The 17,493-nt window shown below is 42.1% G+C and overlaps 2 protein-coding genes across 2 annotated transcripts; one reads left to right on the plus strand and one right to left on the minus strand.

The window, feature by feature from the left end:
- Positions 1-156: 156 nt before the first annotated feature.
- Positions 157-8,306, plus strand: zgc:110239 (uncharacterized protein LOC550326 homolog). The gene is made up of 11 exons (XM_035182979.2): positions 157-314; positions 902-961; positions 1,049-1,141; positions 1,676-1,848; positions 2,724-2,982; positions 3,061-3,256; positions 3,385-3,578; positions 3,667-3,758; positions 6,370-6,531; positions 7,102-7,291; positions 7,378-8,306. Exons 1-11 carry the CDS (start codon positions 269-271, stop codon positions 7,563-7,565), a joined length of 1,653 nt encoding a protein of 550 aa, XP_035038870.1. The 5' UTR covers positions 157-268; the 3' UTR covers positions 7,566-8,306.
- Positions 8,307-8,460: 154 nt separating this feature from the next.
- On the minus strand, positions 8,461-15,797 carry si:dkey-166k12.1 (solute carrier family 22 member 6-B). The gene is made up of 10 exons (XM_035182980.2): positions 15,222-15,797; positions 14,379-14,482; positions 13,763-13,917; positions 12,664-12,832; positions 12,412-12,526; positions 11,561-11,667; positions 11,240-11,451; positions 11,016-11,124; positions 10,304-10,519; positions 8,461-9,507 (listed from the first exon to the last, which is right to left on the minus strand). The coding sequence occupies exons 1-10, from the start codon at positions 15,555-15,557 to the stop codon at positions 9,405-9,407; spliced, it is 1,626 nt and encodes a 541-aa protein (XP_035038871.1). The 5' UTR covers positions 15,558-15,797; the 3' UTR covers positions 8,461-9,404.
- Between the last annotated feature and the right edge of the window lie 1,696 nt (positions 15,798-17,493).

Raw genomic sequence — 17,493 nt, forward strand, 5'->3', positions numbered from 1 at the left:
ATATTTGCATTGAGTAACTTTTGGAAATCCAAATTTGTCCTCAAATCTAGAATCGATGTTTAAAGGTTAGTCATGTGACAAAGTTCACATGATGTCCATCAGATAAGACCCGCCTCTCGTCTCTGATTGGCCTACACTCCTCCACGCCACGATGTGATTGGCTGACAGAGGGAGTCAGTAGCCTGATAAATGCGGAGTCCTGTGTTGTTGTCTGACTTTGCTGTGGCTGTGTGGTTTCTCCTGGTTCTCTGAGCTCACAGCAGAAGGGATGCGGGCCTGCTGGATCCCAGTAGTTGTTCTGTGGGCTGTCACAGGTAAAGTACCACTTTTCGTTTAGCACTTTGAGCTAGCTACATGCTAGCAGAGCAGCTGGTCGCCTCAATGGCAATGCTGTCGTCCAGGTTGCTGAACAGTGGTTTCAGACACGAGTGGCTGTACAGCACTGTTGTAAAAAAATATGAGAAATAATTATCAAGTGAAGCACATCTGCTTCAGTCTTAGTGGTGTTGTATGCACTTAAACCAAACTCAAGCCAAATTACTGTCAATTTAGCATTTACTTGCTTATAGCTATAAATTCATACTCATTTGAAACCTGTTTATGGTACCAATCAATAGTATAGTCTATTCTTTTTAATTCGGCATATATGAAACATATCATGCATCAAACATGCATTCATTAAATTACAATTTAATGAAATCTTTATAAAGGCTCCAGCTATGTGTACAACATAATAACACTATCTTATGTGTATAAGGTCTCAGTTATAGAAGATGTGTAAGGATAATCAATCAATCAATATTCACATCGGCCCTGTTACATTTATAGTCTGAAGTATGACGTTACATTTAGCTTGTTGGTCCTTTGAAGTTTATGTAAAGCACGAGTTGTGTGTTTTCAGCCTCACAGGGAAAAGTGGTCCCTTCCCCTCCAGACTTTGGGAGCAGCTATCACGTCAAAGGTAAAACTTTGTACCACAGCAGGATTATAATATAATGTTGTTCTCAGGACTTAACCTCGTTACTAAACTGTTACATTTCCATTACAGGAGTGATCTCTCTGCCCTATGCCGAGATCAAGGAGCCCTTTGAGGCCTGGTTAGATCTTGCAGCAAACTCCAGCCGCATAGACTATTATCATGGTAAGAAAGCTGCTTTTCTCTGAAATCTGACTCTGCATTTGTCCCTGCTCGGCTGGATTAGTGATGTGAAACTGAGAACATTGTGTGTCAGACCAAAGAGGCAAGAGTTCCTAATCACTTGCTACATAAACAAAGAAGTGAAAAAGAATGAATAAGCACTTTAGGGGGTAACTCAACTCTTGTCTCATGTTGCATATTCATGTGACTTTTTGAAGTGTTTGTTTCTAAACTGCGGACTGTCAAAAGGTGGACTTTCATGAAGTCCATAAAGCGTGTACCAGCCTTGTCAGTCGCTTTCTGACCCTCTCGTTCAGGGTGCACATATAGAGCTACACAATAAAGCTAAAACTAACTTGTACCTGATCACCTATGCGTATGTGACTATTGTCATCAACTTGTGAGTGTAAACAAGCCTCTCCGCTGTTGGTCACTGTGGTATATTGTTGTTTTAGGACTGACACTGGTCAGGAGAGATGCTGTAAGGAGACAATAGTTTTGTAACTTTTTAACGTCTCTCCTCTTGATCGCCCCCAGGCCAAGTGTCGACATACCAGCTGGGGGCCGAGAAGCCGTGGGGCATTTCCTATAAGATCAGCCCTGAGACCACAGAGATTGAACAGAATGTGATGAAGTGCTTTCTGGTCAACGGAACAAAGAATGAAACTGTCACACCGCAGGCATCGCTGCCTGATGTGCAGGGCTTCCAGGTGTGTATGCACATTAGAAACCCTCAATGTATAGGTTTTAAACACTAAAACAGTTATTAGAGTAATTTAACATTATACCTATCAGCGTAAACAAACTTGAAGACTGTTAGAGACGTTTTCACTGCATGATACCTGGTTAATGTCCGTCCTGAGTGATCAGATCATAAGTGGTCAGCGCTAAGTTCAGGTCTGAAGGCACCCAAATTTGTCCTTAGTTCAAATCTTTCTTCATATTTGATCTGCAGCTCATTATTGGAATCGGCCCCTCCTGACTCTGCTTGCTCGCACCGACACACACACAAATACAAACATTGACATTGAACACAGCTGTAAACTAAGACTGTGGAAGAACAGCACGTGAACACAGATGACGTATGTGATTATTTGCATATAGAGCAGGGAAGTGAGATCTGATCACAAGTGGTCACAGGAGACTCATTCAGTATGCAATTTAATACCAGTTGTGAACACACAAACTTAGACCTGTCCAATTGTGATCAGATCTCTCAGGATGGATGGTATTATACCAGGTCGGAATAGGACCTTGAACTTCAGTCACAACTTGTTTAACCCGGTTATTTCCTGTTAAATGGCAGTAGAGCTTTTATAGAGTCTGTTACAGTGCAGTCTTAATGAGTGAGATTTAAGTTCATTGTGACTTTTTCCATAGTCTCCCAGCTTTTCACTAATGCAAACACATAGAAGTGTTGAGGACTGGGGTTAAACAGGGCTACATCATCCTCTTAATGTAAATTGTATAATGTACCGGTCATCTCAAACCACATAATTCATTGCTTAAAATATTTATTTAACCTCAATGCATTGCTGTTAATAAAATCCTCCCACCGTCTGTGCTCTTGCAAATAAAAATGTAGTTCCTGAGGAGGGAGTATTACGAAGGTTCCCTGTGTGAAGTCTGGCAGAATGTGACCACTGTGGGTAACAAGAAGAACACGTACACACTGTGGGTGACCCGTTCAGAGACGGGCGCTGATGGAAAAGAGCCCCCTACTCCTCTCCACTATGAGATGATGGGATACAACACACTGCTGGGGTCTCACTATGATAAATACTTGGTGGACTACAAGGAGTTCAGTACTCATGTGGACCCCAAAGCCTTCTCCCTGCCTGAAGGTTTGTGGCCTCCTGCTCTACTTACAAACTGTACATGTACAAGCGTAAAGAACGCTTTTCAATTTTTTTCCCTTTTAGGTATGAGCTGTGGGGGATTTCCTGGTCCAGGAGTGGAGCACCACATGTTGGCCAATCCAATGAAAGATCTCATCCACACCTCGGCCTCCGGCCACTCACAGAGCATGTTCAGCCATTTCAAGGAGAAGTTTCAGCGTCAGTACAGCGATGAAAGGGAACATGAGAAGAGGGAGCACGCTTTCGTTCATAATCTTCGGTGAGAGGAAAAATACTAAAGAGTTGTGTCCATGCAGACTTTCTTCAAGGACATGGTCATCTTTAATACATGATTTAAGTTTTCATTGCAGGATTTTTCATGACCTGGTAACTTTGTCCCTCCTGTAGGTTTGTCCACTCCAGGAACAGAGCTGGGCTGCCTTTCTCTTTGGCTCTGAACTCTCTCTCAGATCGCACCATGTCAGAACTAGCCGCCATGAGAGGAAGGAGGAACGGAAAGACTCCAAACAGAGGTCTCCCCTTCCCCTCCGAGATTTATGGAGGGGTGAAAGTGCCCGACTCACATGACTGGAGGCTTTATGGTACATGTACAAATATATCTGGAATACTATAGAAATAGGTATCTGTCTGGCAGGAGACCTAGTATTTACATCTCCTCTTTCCTTTCAGGTGCTGTGACCCCAGTGAAGGATCAGGCCATCTGTGGCTCCTGCTGGAGCTTTGCCACCACTGGAGCAGTAGAGGGCGCTCTCTTCCTAAAGGTGACAAATAATAAGGAACCAGCGGGCACCATGGTTGCTGGCACCAGCCAGTGTTTTCAACTGACTGTGCTACTTCCTTATGCTCTTTGAAGCATCAGATGTTCAACATTGGGCTTCATCTGTCAATTTGCAGTTGCTGCAATCTCTTGATATTTTTTGATAGATAAGTTGTAACAGTTTAAATTCCTGTTGGGATGTGGGTCATTTATGCAGAAAATACACAAATAACTCATATTTTTAGATTTGTACTTACATTATACTCAGGTACACACAATACAACGACAAATGCACACAGAAATAAATAAAATTGTAAAAGTATAGAGGAATTATAGGAAAAATATTAGGATAAGGCATACAGGTAATATAATGATGCAAGATTTTTTTTCTTTTCAGTTTGAGGCCCAGAGGGTGGAATGTGTGGGTGATAATTACAGTCCTATGTGGTATTTGCCCTCAACCATCTCTGGAGGTGTGCTTGGGCAGGGAGGGGTGTGATGGGTGTCACAGCTCTAGGATAGAAACTATTCCTCAGTATATTAGTGGTGGATCTTTATGTCCTTAATTATCTAACGGATGGCAGCGGTTCGAACAGGGAGTGGCCGGGGTGTTTGTGGTTCCGGAAAATACTTCTGGCCCTCATGTCAAGTTGACCAGCGTATGTAGTGTTCAGTGTCGGAAGATCCATCCCACTAATGCGCTGGGCCACCTTCACCTCACAGCAGGTCTCTGCGCTTGGCAGAGACCTTGGCAGTTTGTGAGGATGTTCTCTATCGTGCTCTTGTAGAAATTTACCATTAGTTTCTGTGGGAGGTGGTCCTGCCTCAAGCCTTGGGCCGTTTTGACCAACTGTGAGGTGTTGGAGGTCCGTGTCATTTTTTTTTTTTTTTTGACACATTGGCCCAATCCCATTTCACCCCTTGGACCCACCCCTTACCCTTCCCCTTCATTGGGGATGTTATTTGGATATTATAGGTTTGTCACTTTAGTAACTGCAAACAATAGCATTGGTTTATTTAGGATCTCAACAATGTTATTACAATGACATCCCTGGCTAAACTTTTTGTCTCGTCTGTTTACATCGGGGACTACTGATAACGTGTCTGGTTTTCGCGCCGACTACTGATAATGTAACGGCTTCTTGAAAGGCTGTCACAATTTTTAGGAGAAGATTTCAACCACTATCCCTTGTGACTCTGTTTGAAGAAGCAAGATAACCATCGAAAACGAGGGCTAGGGGTAGGGCCAAGGGGTGAAATGGGATTGGGCCATTGTCTCCCAGGAATTTAAGGTCATCCACACTCATCCACTTCTTCTCCATGTCTGTGGAGGGGGAGGTGGTCTTCTCCTTTGTAATCGAAGGATATAGTTTGTGGTACATGACATAGAAATGCACAAGTGGAAAACATGGGGTAGATATGATGTGAAGTGAGGTACTTTCTAATGACAATTTTTAAAAGCAGCAGAAAAGAAAAAAGGTTAGGATTAGGAATACGTTTTTAAAGTAACTCGAAATGTATAGATTATAATTGTTGTGGACATTTGTGTGAGGATGTTCTGGAGAAAAGCTGCTGTGTTTGGGTAAAGATTTATAGTCGAAGTCCATCATCATAGTTCTTCAAGAACTTCTGATGCATTTGAGTTGTCGATCTTTCAAAGTTTAAGTGAAATATCCCTGTGAGTGGATAGCTGCATCTCCTTCAGAGCAGAGACTGGTCCACAAGAGGAATCATTGTGAGACTTTCACTCACACTTGACTGTTTAAGTAAATATAACTGAATGTGGAAGGCGATGCTCAAAGGCATTCCTTCTCTGGTGTTGCTAAGCAACTCGATCCCAAAGACTGGACCGGCTTATTATGGGATTTGATGGTTGCTCAATCGGTTGATTACATTTCAGTAAACATTTTACCTTTTATAAATTGTAAAACACTGACAACGTTTCAGCCAAACTACCATTTACTCTTTAACCAGTTTCACAGAACTAAAGTGGTTGTCAGTTGTCGACAGCTGCAGACTTTGAGCACAATGTATGAACTATTCCGTGTCTGAATTCTCCGAGTCCAGTTTGATTTGGCTGTGATAACGTCCTGTTGTGAGGCAGCAGCAGTTCGTCTTTGTGCCTCTGCCAGCTCACAGCAGCAGGACGTGACCTGCATGATCCAGCATCCCTCGTCCCCACAGACAGGTTCATAAACAGAGCCACTCCCCAGGGGCCAGTGTTAGATTAACCTCTTCATGAGCTCAGTGTCTCCCTAGCAACCTGTAGGTACAGTAAGAGCAGGTGTAAGGATGTTCATGATCAGCTTTTAACAAATACCTTGATCAACTTTTATTAAATATCTGAAAGTTTTGTTTATGTCTAGCTGTCTTGTCTGTTTGTTGTGCCCCTTTGTATCCTCTACATGACCTTAAGTCTAGTTTTCTCTCCCTCCTTCAGTCCTTTTTTCGTTAGATCAGGGATTAATGAAGCCATAATATTAGGTTACGAGAGGCTGACGTGGTGCTGTGAGATGAAAAAGCTGGTGAATCTATTTCAGAGAATTAAATCCTCATTAATCATCCATTAATGATCTGCTTTTCGAGTGTGACCGTGCTTTCCTCTTGTCTTTCAGACGGGCTCCCTGCAGGTTCTCTCTCAGCAGATGCTGGTGGACTGTTCCTGGGGATTCGGCAATAACGGCTGTGATGGAGGGGAGGAGTGGAGAGCATACGAGTGGATCATGAAACACGGAGGCATCGCTACAACAGAGACTTACGGAGCCTATATGGGAATGGTGAGATGTTTTCAAGATGTGAAGTAACATAAACCATATGCTCAGTACTGGATGAGGAGAAATTGAAACTGCTACTACTCAAATTGCAAGTTTCTATAAAATGAGTCCAGTGATGAGTGCAGTTAGTTTTTCATTTGGAATATTTTCCTGAAACTTTACAATTATCTGTGCATTCATATGTTCCTCAGAAGATCCCATTTCCACAGATGTGAAGCTGACTTCGGTGTGCTTTGAAGTCAGAATGTGGAAAAATTCTGTATGCTGTAAATAAAATGTATTGTATTTGTGTTTAAAGTGTTTAAACACCTTGAAACCTCCTTCGAATATTTGCATAATAATGAAGAGCAAACAAAAAGACATTTAGGCACCTTAAGCCATTTTGCCAGCACCACAATGTGCCTGTGAAAGTAATGTTATGGTTTTAATTGCACCTTTTATCTTCAGTTTCAGTGAGTCTAACAGACGAGCCTTAAACGGCTTTGTAACCTGCTTTAAGAAACATGAGAAGTGTTATGTGAGTAACTTTTCAGTTAGTTCTGTGTTTAAAATGTCGTTTTTCTCTCTGAACAGAACGGATTTTGTCACATGAACGCCTCACAGCTTACTGCAAAGATCAAGAGCTACACCAACGTGACATCAGGGGATGGGGAGGCCCTTAAGCTGGCCCTCTATAAAAACGGGCCGGTGGCCGTTAGTATTGACGCAGCACATCGATCATTTGTTTTCTACAGCCATGGCGTCTACTACGAACCTGCTTGTGGTGAGTTATCCTCCCACTGTTTCTCATACTTTTTTACTGCCATTGTCTTTCTCTCTCTGCAACTCAGCCCCTCTGTTGTTTTTCAGGTAATACTACTGATGATCTGGACCATGCTGTGCTTGCAGTGGGTTATGGGACTCTGAGCGGTGAGCCGTACTGGTTAATAAAGAACTCATGGTCCACATACTGGGGCAACGACGGCTACATCCTCATGTCTATGAAGGACAACAACTGTGGTGTCACCACTGATGCTACATATGTAACTCTGGCGTAGATGTGTCCTCTCTGCATTAATCTGTATGTTAAAGCCAGTATTTGAGTGCCTGGGGACGGTTGACGTCTAATTTGGACGTGTTGATATCATTATTGCATCAGATTGAGCTGCTTGATAACGTGTGAAATGTTAATGTTGAATGGTGATGGAGACCCCGTTCAGACCTGGTTTTAACATCTTTCCTGAGTGATCCGATCATAAGGGGTCAGATATAAGTTCAGGTTTGAACGCACACAAATTGGCCTGAGGTCCGATCACTCAAACCACATTCGGACACATGAGGCAAGACAAATCCACCATGGGCCCCATATGAAGAACCACTAACTCAACCACTAATACTCAAAAGTATTTTTATGCTTCAGTGTCTTCAATGGGTTAATTTGTTTTTACCCATTGCCACATAATGATTGACACTTTTCTCTCTCTCGTATTTTAATGCCAGGTGTGAACAGACGAACTTAACGCTCGCCACTTGTGATCGTATCTCTCAGGTGTTAACACCAAGTCTGAACTGAACTGAAATGCTGTAGAATTTGCACAAAGACAAACGGGTCGCTTTTTTAAACATTGGTTTTTGACAAGTTTATTGGTGACAGCACACGGGCACAGTGCCTTCATTTTAGGTGTACAAAGTACATTTTTATCACAAAGTTCCTTTTGTTGTTCATTGTTTTATAATTTGCATTGTTGCAATTACATCAGGTGGAAATGAATGCAATAAAAATAAAAACTGGAGAATCATTCCATTGGCTGGCCTGAGTGACATCTCTGGTTAATAAAACAAACCCACATGCTGTGGATGGCAGTAAAGCATACTCTCTAAATCCATGCAGTGAAATACAAGCATATCCCCCTCCACACACACTTTACAATTCATATCAACTCCAAATGTCTTTTCTTTAGGTATTAATAGTTTTAGAAATACAAATTCCCTTCCCTGAGAAACATTAGATACTACATGACCTGTCCTTCTGACCCATGCTGGTGTTTTTTCTTCATGTATCACTAATAAATATTCACAAAAACAGCCCTTAAACATTTTTAAAATACACGAGATACTCCACAGATCCAAGTCATCATGGCAAGTAATTTTACATGAGGAGAAGAAGAAGAAGAAGAAACCTCCACAAAATGATACAAATATCCCTTCACCTACTGGTCACATCCGCTACTGTAACAAAAGGCTAAATTAGGCATAATGAAGGTGACTACTGCATGCAGTGGGACGTGACCAGTTGTATTCCACTTGGCTTGAGATCATTAAGTGGAAAACGAGGCAGTTTGCTTGTTCGAGTATAAAGGTACCACAAACAGTCCACATACACTTCTGTACAAAAATATAAAAGTGCTTTCAAGAAACGCACAGAGTAATAAAAGCACCAGTCCTGAAAAACAGGGTTTCGTGTCCATGTAATTTTTTTCATCACACAGGATTACAAGTTTGAGCTAAATCATGTTAATGTACAAATACAAGTTTATATACACACAGCAACAATTTATTCTGTTTCCTCCCATAACTGACAATTGACATCAAAATAATTCTCAAGAATATATTTAAAGTGTTGACTTCTGAGGAATAAACCTGACTGAAACAGATCTACTCCTGACTAAGGTTAGGTAACAGTCGGGTGTTGATTTGCCTCGGCAGCACAGATGAATGCCTGCTTTGTGTGCCTATGCCTGCAACTGCACATGCATGTGCATGCTAGTTTGGTGAATGAAACCTGATTGGCTTTCTTGCATAGAGCTCTTAATCTGTACCCGACGTGTTACTGCAAAGAGGATGTTTGAAGACATGCATCTGGTGTCAAAGGCTGTATTAATTTGTGAACAGACAGGTCAGGCCTGCCTCGCTAAATGCTGCAGCTCCTGCTCCTCTGTGCTGCTGGCTAACTGCCTGACAGACTCACACTTCTCAGGGTTGTCCTTGGCGGGATGCGACCTGCAGGAGAAGACACAAAGCACGCACTGAGCTGGTCACAGAGGAAGGTTTTTCTCATGTGAGCAGACTGGGTGATGAGAGTTCAGGGTTATGGAGGCTGAGCAGCGAGGGCACAGTAAAAGCTCTCAGAACTTTCTTCAACCTGTATTGAAAGTCACTTTCTGATGGTTTGTAGGGTTAATGTGGGCACTAAAGTCTGTGGTATGGTTTAATAGTACATTTGGTCTGTGTGTTGTGTAGTTTCTGTTTCTTTTACCTGTTTGTTCTGTGGTTTGGCTTTTTTTTTCCTTTTCTTGTTTTTTCCTATTTTAAATATTGGGTAACTAAGGGTTGTTTTAAAAAAACTTTCCCTGGATGATAATGTCCTGTCAACAGAATTGAGACAATGAAGTGACAGGGATCTGTAAAGGTGGGGTCAGTGAGTTGGGATATGTGAGTGGATGTCTGTAAAGATGTTTGCAAATTTGGAGGAAAGAGACATGGAAGCAATATTTTTTTTTAAATTTAAAACTGGATTGTGTGTATTTTAACTTATAAACATAAAGTTGGAAAAAAGCATTCTCAACAAACAGCTAACAACTGACTCAGAATAAGCCTGAACTGTGATATCACTTCAACACCTGATGCGCAGCAAGTCAACGTGTTAAAAGAATTAGGAAAAATCTGTGTTTTTCCTAATTTTCACGCTTCCCTTCTTGTATTTAGTTTGCTCACGAGTTTTTTCTTTAGTGAGAATGAAAATACAATTCACCACTAACTCTTCACTGAAACTTTACTTAGGAAGGTCACATTCTACCTCATCATGTCCCAGTTCTCTGTGTCCGCCACCGTGTCAGGAAGAGGTCTGTCGGCAGTCTCCGGCAGCGCCAGGGCCAGGATGGCGCCCAGCAGCGGACAGGTACCGAAGATAACCAGAGGCAATGTGGAGTTGTGGCTATGAAGCATGTTGATGATGGGTGCTAACACACCACCTATCCTGGCAAACATGCAGGAGACACCTATTCCTGTTTGCCTATGGGGATACGAGGAAACAATATTAGCTGTGGGTCAATTCATCCTTCAGAGGCTGCATTTGAAGACCAACAGCAAGACTAGACTGCCCCATTTAAGGCTCCTCAAATTGAGGCCGACAAATGGGTCCTTCCATCCTTGAGAAAAGAAGGCTGCAATGGGTGGATTCTTTCCCTGGCCAAACTATCCCAGAATTCATTGCCCTACAGGGACAATCGTTTTTTCAAAGACGCTTCAACTCAACCGAACAGCTAAAAACCAATTGACATTAAATCTTTCTCGTGTCTAAGCTCTGTTGGTAGACAACAGTCGTGAGGGCAGGTAGACTGCAGGTAGACTGCAGGTAGACTGCGTCCTCCCAAGGATGCAGCCCCTGAATTGAGACACACCGCTCTTTGTATTGAATTAGCCCAATGGGTAAAAAATAGTGTAAATAATGATGATATGTGTTTGAGAAAAAGCCATTGAAGATGCACAGACACACAATGGTGTCTTACCGTATCACAGTGGGGAATATCTCAGCAGTGTACACGTAAATGACAGCAAAGGAAGCAGTTATACCAAACTTTCCCAGCATGGCGAGACCTTTCAGGACATAGGGCTGATCTAGAGACACGGGGAGGGAAGGTGAGGAAAGACAAAGAAAGTATCCCAGTGATAAAAGTTGTTAACAGTCCTGTCAGTGAACTGTATCAATGCAAATTCACAGCGTCCGTCTGACCTGCAGGGACAGCAAGCATTAGCAGACAGGCGAGGCCTCCAATAGCCAGAAAGCAGCTTTGGGAGATTCGGCGGCTGTAGGGAAGGACGAGCAGGACCAGAGTACGAGCCGGTATCTCAATCAAGCCGAACATAAACTGGTTCAGATAGAGGTCAGTCCCTAACCTGGACACGCCCAGTGAAAGGCCATAGTACACCAGCACGTTCACAAACCTGGGGATTGCAAAAGAGGGGAAAGGGCAAAAAACTGTAAAAAAAAGAAAAAAAAGAAAAGAGAGAGAAGGAAGATGGGAATAGAAACTCCATGAAACACAAGATTTACCAGATGTAGAACAAGATGAGAGCTCTCTTTCTCATCTGAGGGGTTCGAACGAGATCGACCGCTGAGTAACTTCGCTTCCCTCCACCTATGAGCTCACACTTTTCAACCTGGTGCACACACACACAAAACTATAAATTACAATGCTCTTTATCTTCATTTCCACCAAATCTCATGACCAACCTTTAACTAACAATTAACTAATCCTCCTCACCCACTGTATGTCTGATATATCTTAGTCCTCTGTCCGAGCTCTATTGTACTCCAAAAATACTCAACAACCATAAATAAACTTCTCCATTGCATTGAGAGATAGGTCAGTATGACAAACACAGGCACTATTTGACTATAAATTCGAATAGTAAATCGAAATTTCTTTAAATACTCACTACCCGGTGGATCTAGAAATTTTCTAAATCAGGGGCCATTAAGGGGCCAATTTACAAAGAGGGGCAAATTACATATCTAACATCAATGTACAATTCCTGATTGAATAAGGTGCACAGGCTATATCCATACAATTAAGTTTAGAAACTCACGTTCACCACTCACGCACACGCATGCCCAGTGTACTTAAGTGCTCTTGTGATATGCGTCTGCAGGCGTGTTAGTGTGGACAGGGATTAATAGTGGTAGCCAAGCTTAAATGCTTGTGTGAACAGTTTAATGTTTTCACATTAAAGCAGTATGGATGTAGCCTTTTCACTGTTAGCTCTACAGCTTTGAGCAGAGCCACACATCATTGAATGTTGGACAATGATGAGAAGATTGATACCTGTCAATTGAATACATGAAAAAAACGGTGTAATGGCTTATGTAGCCTGAGAGTGTGGGGGTAAAATACACAGTTTTACCTCTGCGGCTGGGGGTAAAACTCGACCATTTACAAGCGCTGCCTTGCGGAGGAGTGCGATGGCTTCCTCTCTCCTGTCGTTGGCCAACAACCATCTGGCAGAGTGAGGGACCACCCTGACAGGAGACAAGAGACGGGACAGGAGAGCGGAGGGATAGAAATAAGAGCTTAGGAGGAGATGAGGATCACAAAGAGGGTATTCCTGTGCAAGGAGTGTATGAATGCACAGAGGATGCAATGTTGAATCTCCCACCATATGTAGAAGATGAGGAGGAAGCCTGGGGCTGATATAGCCAGCTGCAGCTTTCTCCAGTCTCGTATGAGATATGCCAAGCCTGCTAGCAGCATGTAGCCCAGGCCAAAAGCATAATCCGTGATGATGCCGGCCAGCATGCGTCTCTTAGTGCAAGTCCACTCAGTGCCTGAGGAGGAGGAGGAGGAGGAAGAGGAAGAGGAAGAGGAGGAGGAAGAGGAAGAGGGAGAGGGAGAGGATTGGAGAGGAATAGTGGGTATTGCTGTTTAGGATCTTCAATGTAAAGGGCAGGGTTTATGCCCTGGGTTTGGAGAGGAGGTAGCAGAAACAGCATGAGACATTATTACACTTGAAAAATGCTTTCTTTTCTTTGTCTCATGAGAAACAAATCTTCTTATTTGAAGATGTCTAAATTCAGATCTGTCTCTCCTCAACCCCCTTAGGAGAAATGAGAAGCTATAGACTAGATAAATCCAAGAGAGATGATCCTGACCATGATTTCTTCTGGTGTGCTCATTGTTTGGACATTGTGTGCAGAGTAAAGATAGAAAACTTTGTGTTCATCCTACCTGGTCACCTAGTCAATGTTTTTCATAAAATTATACTGATGTAACTGGTATGTAATTTTTGTATACATTACATGTCGGTTATCTTAACAAAAGCTCTGTGGTTCAGCTTGATATAAAGCATTGCAGGAAAAAAAGAAGCTTTTACTCTTACTTTGTAGAGAAATTATTATTACCATTATTTTGACCCATGGTTTGACCTAGTAACCGCTGCACTAGTTTATCCGAGGACATAGAAGAAGACATGTTCAACTTGGTCCACAGACTGAAGGCACACTGCCCCGCCCCCACTGACTGCTACAGAGCAATGGTCATCTGTTTATTAAAATGTTATTCAAATTGAAGAAGATATCTTATTTTTTAATTTCTCTTTCCTCTGGGTATGCGAGGAACCCAAACACCCTACAATGAAGTCTGCATTCCATCCCATGGAAACTCATCCAGTACAGTTGTTGAAATGCTGTCAAAACCATCAGTGCCACTGCAGCAGTCTTCTTGATGTTTGTGTTTGAGCGTGTGTGTTTGGTTTATACCAAGTACAAAAGCATTGATGATGACTCCAGATATCGTGGTGCCAACCAAGAAGCGAAGAATCACATAGACGAGGAAATTGGGTGCGAAGGCAACAGCGACTCCAAACACAGTCTGAAGAGCGATGGACAGCAGCAGGACGAAACGTCGGCCGTATCTGGTGCAGAAGGAGAAGAGGTGTTCGTGACTATGCTTTCTATGCGCATGTGCATGGGTGAATCCCTGACTGCGACAGGCTGAGACCTGAGTGTGAACTGCCAATAAACCTTAAGGAATTTTATGAGACAGTTTCAACTGTGAGATAAAGAGGAGTAATAAGTTAGGTAGGTAGATTGGTTGGTTGATTGGTTGGTTGGTTGGTTGGTTGGTTGGTTGGTTTGTATATTGGTTGGCTGGTTGGTAGATTGTGTGTGTGTGTGTGTGTGTGTGTGTGTGTGTGTGTGTGTGTGTGTGTGTGTGTGTGTGTGTGTGTGTGTGTGTGTGTGTGTGTGTGTGTGTGTGTGTGTGTGTGTGTGTGTGTGTGTGTGTGTGTACACCTGCATATTCTGATGTCAGGGATCTGGCTGTGTGTTGCTGTGTCTGTACAAAGTGCTTGGTTACAGGGCTGCAGGCTAATACCTGTCAGCCATGGCTCCAAAAAACACAGATCCCACCAACAGGCCAAACATGTAGATGGACGAACCCAGGCTGTTATGTCCAGCTTTGTCGCACACCAGGTCCCACTAGAAAATGGAAAACTCAACAGTTAAACAGTTACTATTACTGTTACTGCATTACACACACAGGTAGATGTACTTTTTACACATTCCGCACAGAGGGGGAGGAAATGAATGGGGGGCCCACTAGTGAGTTAATCCGGCCTTGTATGGTACTAAATTTATCTGCCAGCACATCACCATGATAAAGACACTTTACATCTTGTGGTAACATATCCACAGATAGTGGTGTACACATAGAGGTGCACAAAAAACAGAACTGCTGTTTTATATCATTAAATAAAAATAAATAAAATATATATATATAAATATATATATATATATATATCAGACACAAAACATGCAAATATGATCAAGTTGACATAATTATAAGTATACACTTAACAGGAAAACAATGCCAAGAGGAAAACAAACCTGCAACAGCTGTCTTAAATGGTGCAGGATCCAAATATAAAATATGCATCTTATCATATTAATTTCCTGTAAATCAAATCAAACTGTAGTTGAGATAGAAATGCTCAGTATTAAAGAGTGTGTTGGCATTATAATAACTACTAACATGGTTATTATTATTGCTGTTATCCCTTCAATTATCGATCCTGTATAGGTTTTATTATAAGAAAGACTCCTCTTATTTTGTAGAGTGGAACTATTCCACCTGTTTCTAAGCAGGAAAGTGACTATATAAATAGTTAAAGTGGCTATTCACAAAAGATTTAAACATCATTTTAATTTCCCCATGTACCTCGGTGACCGTGGTGCTCAGGAAAGTCTCCTGGCTGTACACCCATCCTCGGCCACACGGAACGCCCTCGGTCCGGTTGTCCTGCAGCGGGACGCCAGTGGAGGAGCATGGAGAGTACAGGAGGCTGAAGTTCAGGCTCCCCGGGACCGAGGACCGAACTCCGGCCACTGAGCTCGAGTTGGAGCCTCGGCAGCGGTGCGGCGGCGTGGCTCCGGTGAAGATGCTCACCATCATGTGGAAGGCGAGGAAGACCTGGGGTAAACAAATCCATACGTACAGAATCTTCTGATATCTGCCAAAGCCTCCGATGGCAGAGAGGATCTGGTCGAAATTCATCGCAAAAGAGGAGAATGTGGGCCAACATGGAGAGCGGGACTACTAGTGTGTGGAAGGAGGCGTTGGCTGCGCGTAAAGACCCCGAACACAATAAATCACAGAGTGTGGTTGGTTGCTCAGGAGGTAAACAAGGTAAATCACGTCCCATGTGGTGCTGTGGTCAGTCCATCTGCAGGGTGCCACCATCAACAGTCCTGACATGACCCGACAGCATCAACAACATTTTCAGCTGCAGCTTCTCTTTTTGCTGACACCTGCTGTCGGGACAGTGGATTAGATGAGTCTTGTCTCCTCCGACCTGCCGTCTGTCTGCTGCTGTCTGTCAGTGAGGTCACCATGTGTTTGTATTGTTTCCACTTTTTTTCAAAACTATTTTTACTTTACATTTTATAATAACCAGTGAGGAGTCACATTCATGTGCTTCTGCTGCTGAATATGTATTTTAAAGTTCTACTTATTTGCTTTTATTTACCTTTCTCTGTTTTTAACACATGTAAAGTGTCTTTGAGCATTGTTATATACAATAGCAATAGCATTGTGAGCAAGTTATATATATGCCATCATAAGGTCTACAATAATAATAATAATAATAATAATAATAATAATAATAATAATAATAATAATAAATTAATGTTTCAATTGAATCAATTGAAACCATTCATTTCCAACAATACCTACTGGACTGTGTTGAAATGCAGTTTTCTGGCAGGGAACTATAATATTATCATTTTTATTATAATTAATTAATAATATGTGTCTTTAAGAAACACAAGCAAGTCCAGTTGCCTACGTACAGTTGTACAACTTCTGAAGATATCATGACCAGGAACGATTGAGAATCTTACAAGCACTTTTAAACATAGAAAAGCAACTCGATGAATACAATACCTGCTGGATTGTGTTGAAATGTAATTTTCTGGCAGGGAACCATTACAATGTCCACTGTTAACTTTGTCCTCTCCTCTGTTTTCCCTGCCAAGGTCTTTCTTCTCAGGAGAGGCCTGATGCTCGTAACCTGATGTCCATCATCGTAATGTATAGAGTAATGCTCAGCATGAAGCACTGGAACACAGAGCTGATTTTGGTTTGATCACAGGAAACATAGGTCATAAATACATAGACAACCACGACCAACAGAAAACACAAGAATGACACCAAAGTAGCATGAGGTCACTTCAAACTCGCCATGACAACACAGTCACCGACTTTACTTTACTTTGAGTTGCACTTTGGAAAAATGAATGTAGCCGAGGACAACATTGTTCGGTGGTGGGGGAGAGGAGTTGGACTGAGACTGAGTCGTGTCTATTTATTCTCTGGAGAACAATGGCTGCTCTCTCTTCAGCCCAGCTCTTCAAGAAAGAGCAGGGAATCACTGGAGGTTCATGGGAATCTGGTTTCTGTTTGGTCAGTATCCAATGAGAAACATGTGTGTTTTCATATATTAATAAGATGTCTTATATATTCTATAATATCACATTGTTTGTATATTAAGATAAAAGGGAAACATTCTTATGTTGCCAAAATATATTTATTTGTTAATTATAATATATGTAACAAAAAAAAATTAAAGTTAATTTAAATTGCGAAAACATTTTGTCCTAATTAGACCCAATTCATTCATGATTTTGAGGCAAGTTTGCTTCTTCTTTCCCTTTCATATGTGCTACGGAAATATAAATCATGTCCCACAAGCCTCTTCGCCTGTCCCCTTCCTGTTGTGGGTGCTCGTGACGTCACTGGTCTTGGTCCACATCGGGTGGGTCCTTGTCTGGGTCTCTGGATGGAGGCAGGGAGAAGAAATCTGTCAAGTCAGTGAGAGCTACCCAGGATACAGAAAGAGATGAAGCGCTTCCTTCAAATTAAAACCAATTTGAAAATAAAAACGACAATGAACTTTTGAGGTGTCCATAGAAAATGAACATACCAATAAACA

Source organism: Hippoglossus stenolepis, chromosome 17 (genome assembly GCF_022539355.2).
Source record: "Hippoglossus stenolepis isolate QCI-W04-F060 chromosome 17, HSTE1.2, whole genome shotgun sequence".
Lineage (NCBI taxonomy): Eukaryota > Metazoa > Chordata > Actinopteri > Pleuronectiformes > Pleuronectidae > Hippoglossus > Hippoglossus stenolepis.

What these genes read in the sequence shown, in the direction of transcription:
- si:dkey-166k12.1 (XM_035182980.2), bottom strand. Translation starts at nt 15,557, where the DNA reads ATGAATTTCGACCAGATCCTCTCTGCCATCGGAGGCTTTGGCAGATAT. An exon ending in TGAGCACCACGGTCACCGAG is followed by an intron (nt 14,483 to 15,221) that starts GTACATGGGGAA and finishes TCCATTTTCTAG; the next exon opens with TGGGACCTGGTGTGCGACAA. An exon ending in CATCAATGCTTTTGTACTTG is followed by an intron (nt 12,833 to 13,762) that starts GTATAAACCAAA and finishes CCTCCTCCTCAG; the next exon opens with GCACTGAGTGGACTTGCACT.
- zgc:110239 (XM_035182979.2), top strand. Translation starts at nt 269, where the DNA reads ATGCGGGCCTGCTGGATCCCAGTAGTTGTTCTGTGGGCTGTCACAG. An exon ending in GAGCAGCTATCACGTCAAAG is followed by an intron (nt 962 to 1,048) that starts GTAAAACTTTGT and finishes TTTCCATTACAG; the next exon opens with GAGTGATCTCTCTGCCCTAT. An exon ending in GCTTTCGTTCATAATCTTCG is followed by an intron (nt 3,257 to 3,384) that starts GTGAGAGGAAAA and finishes TCCCTCCTGTAG; the next exon opens with GTTTGTCCACTCCAGGAACA.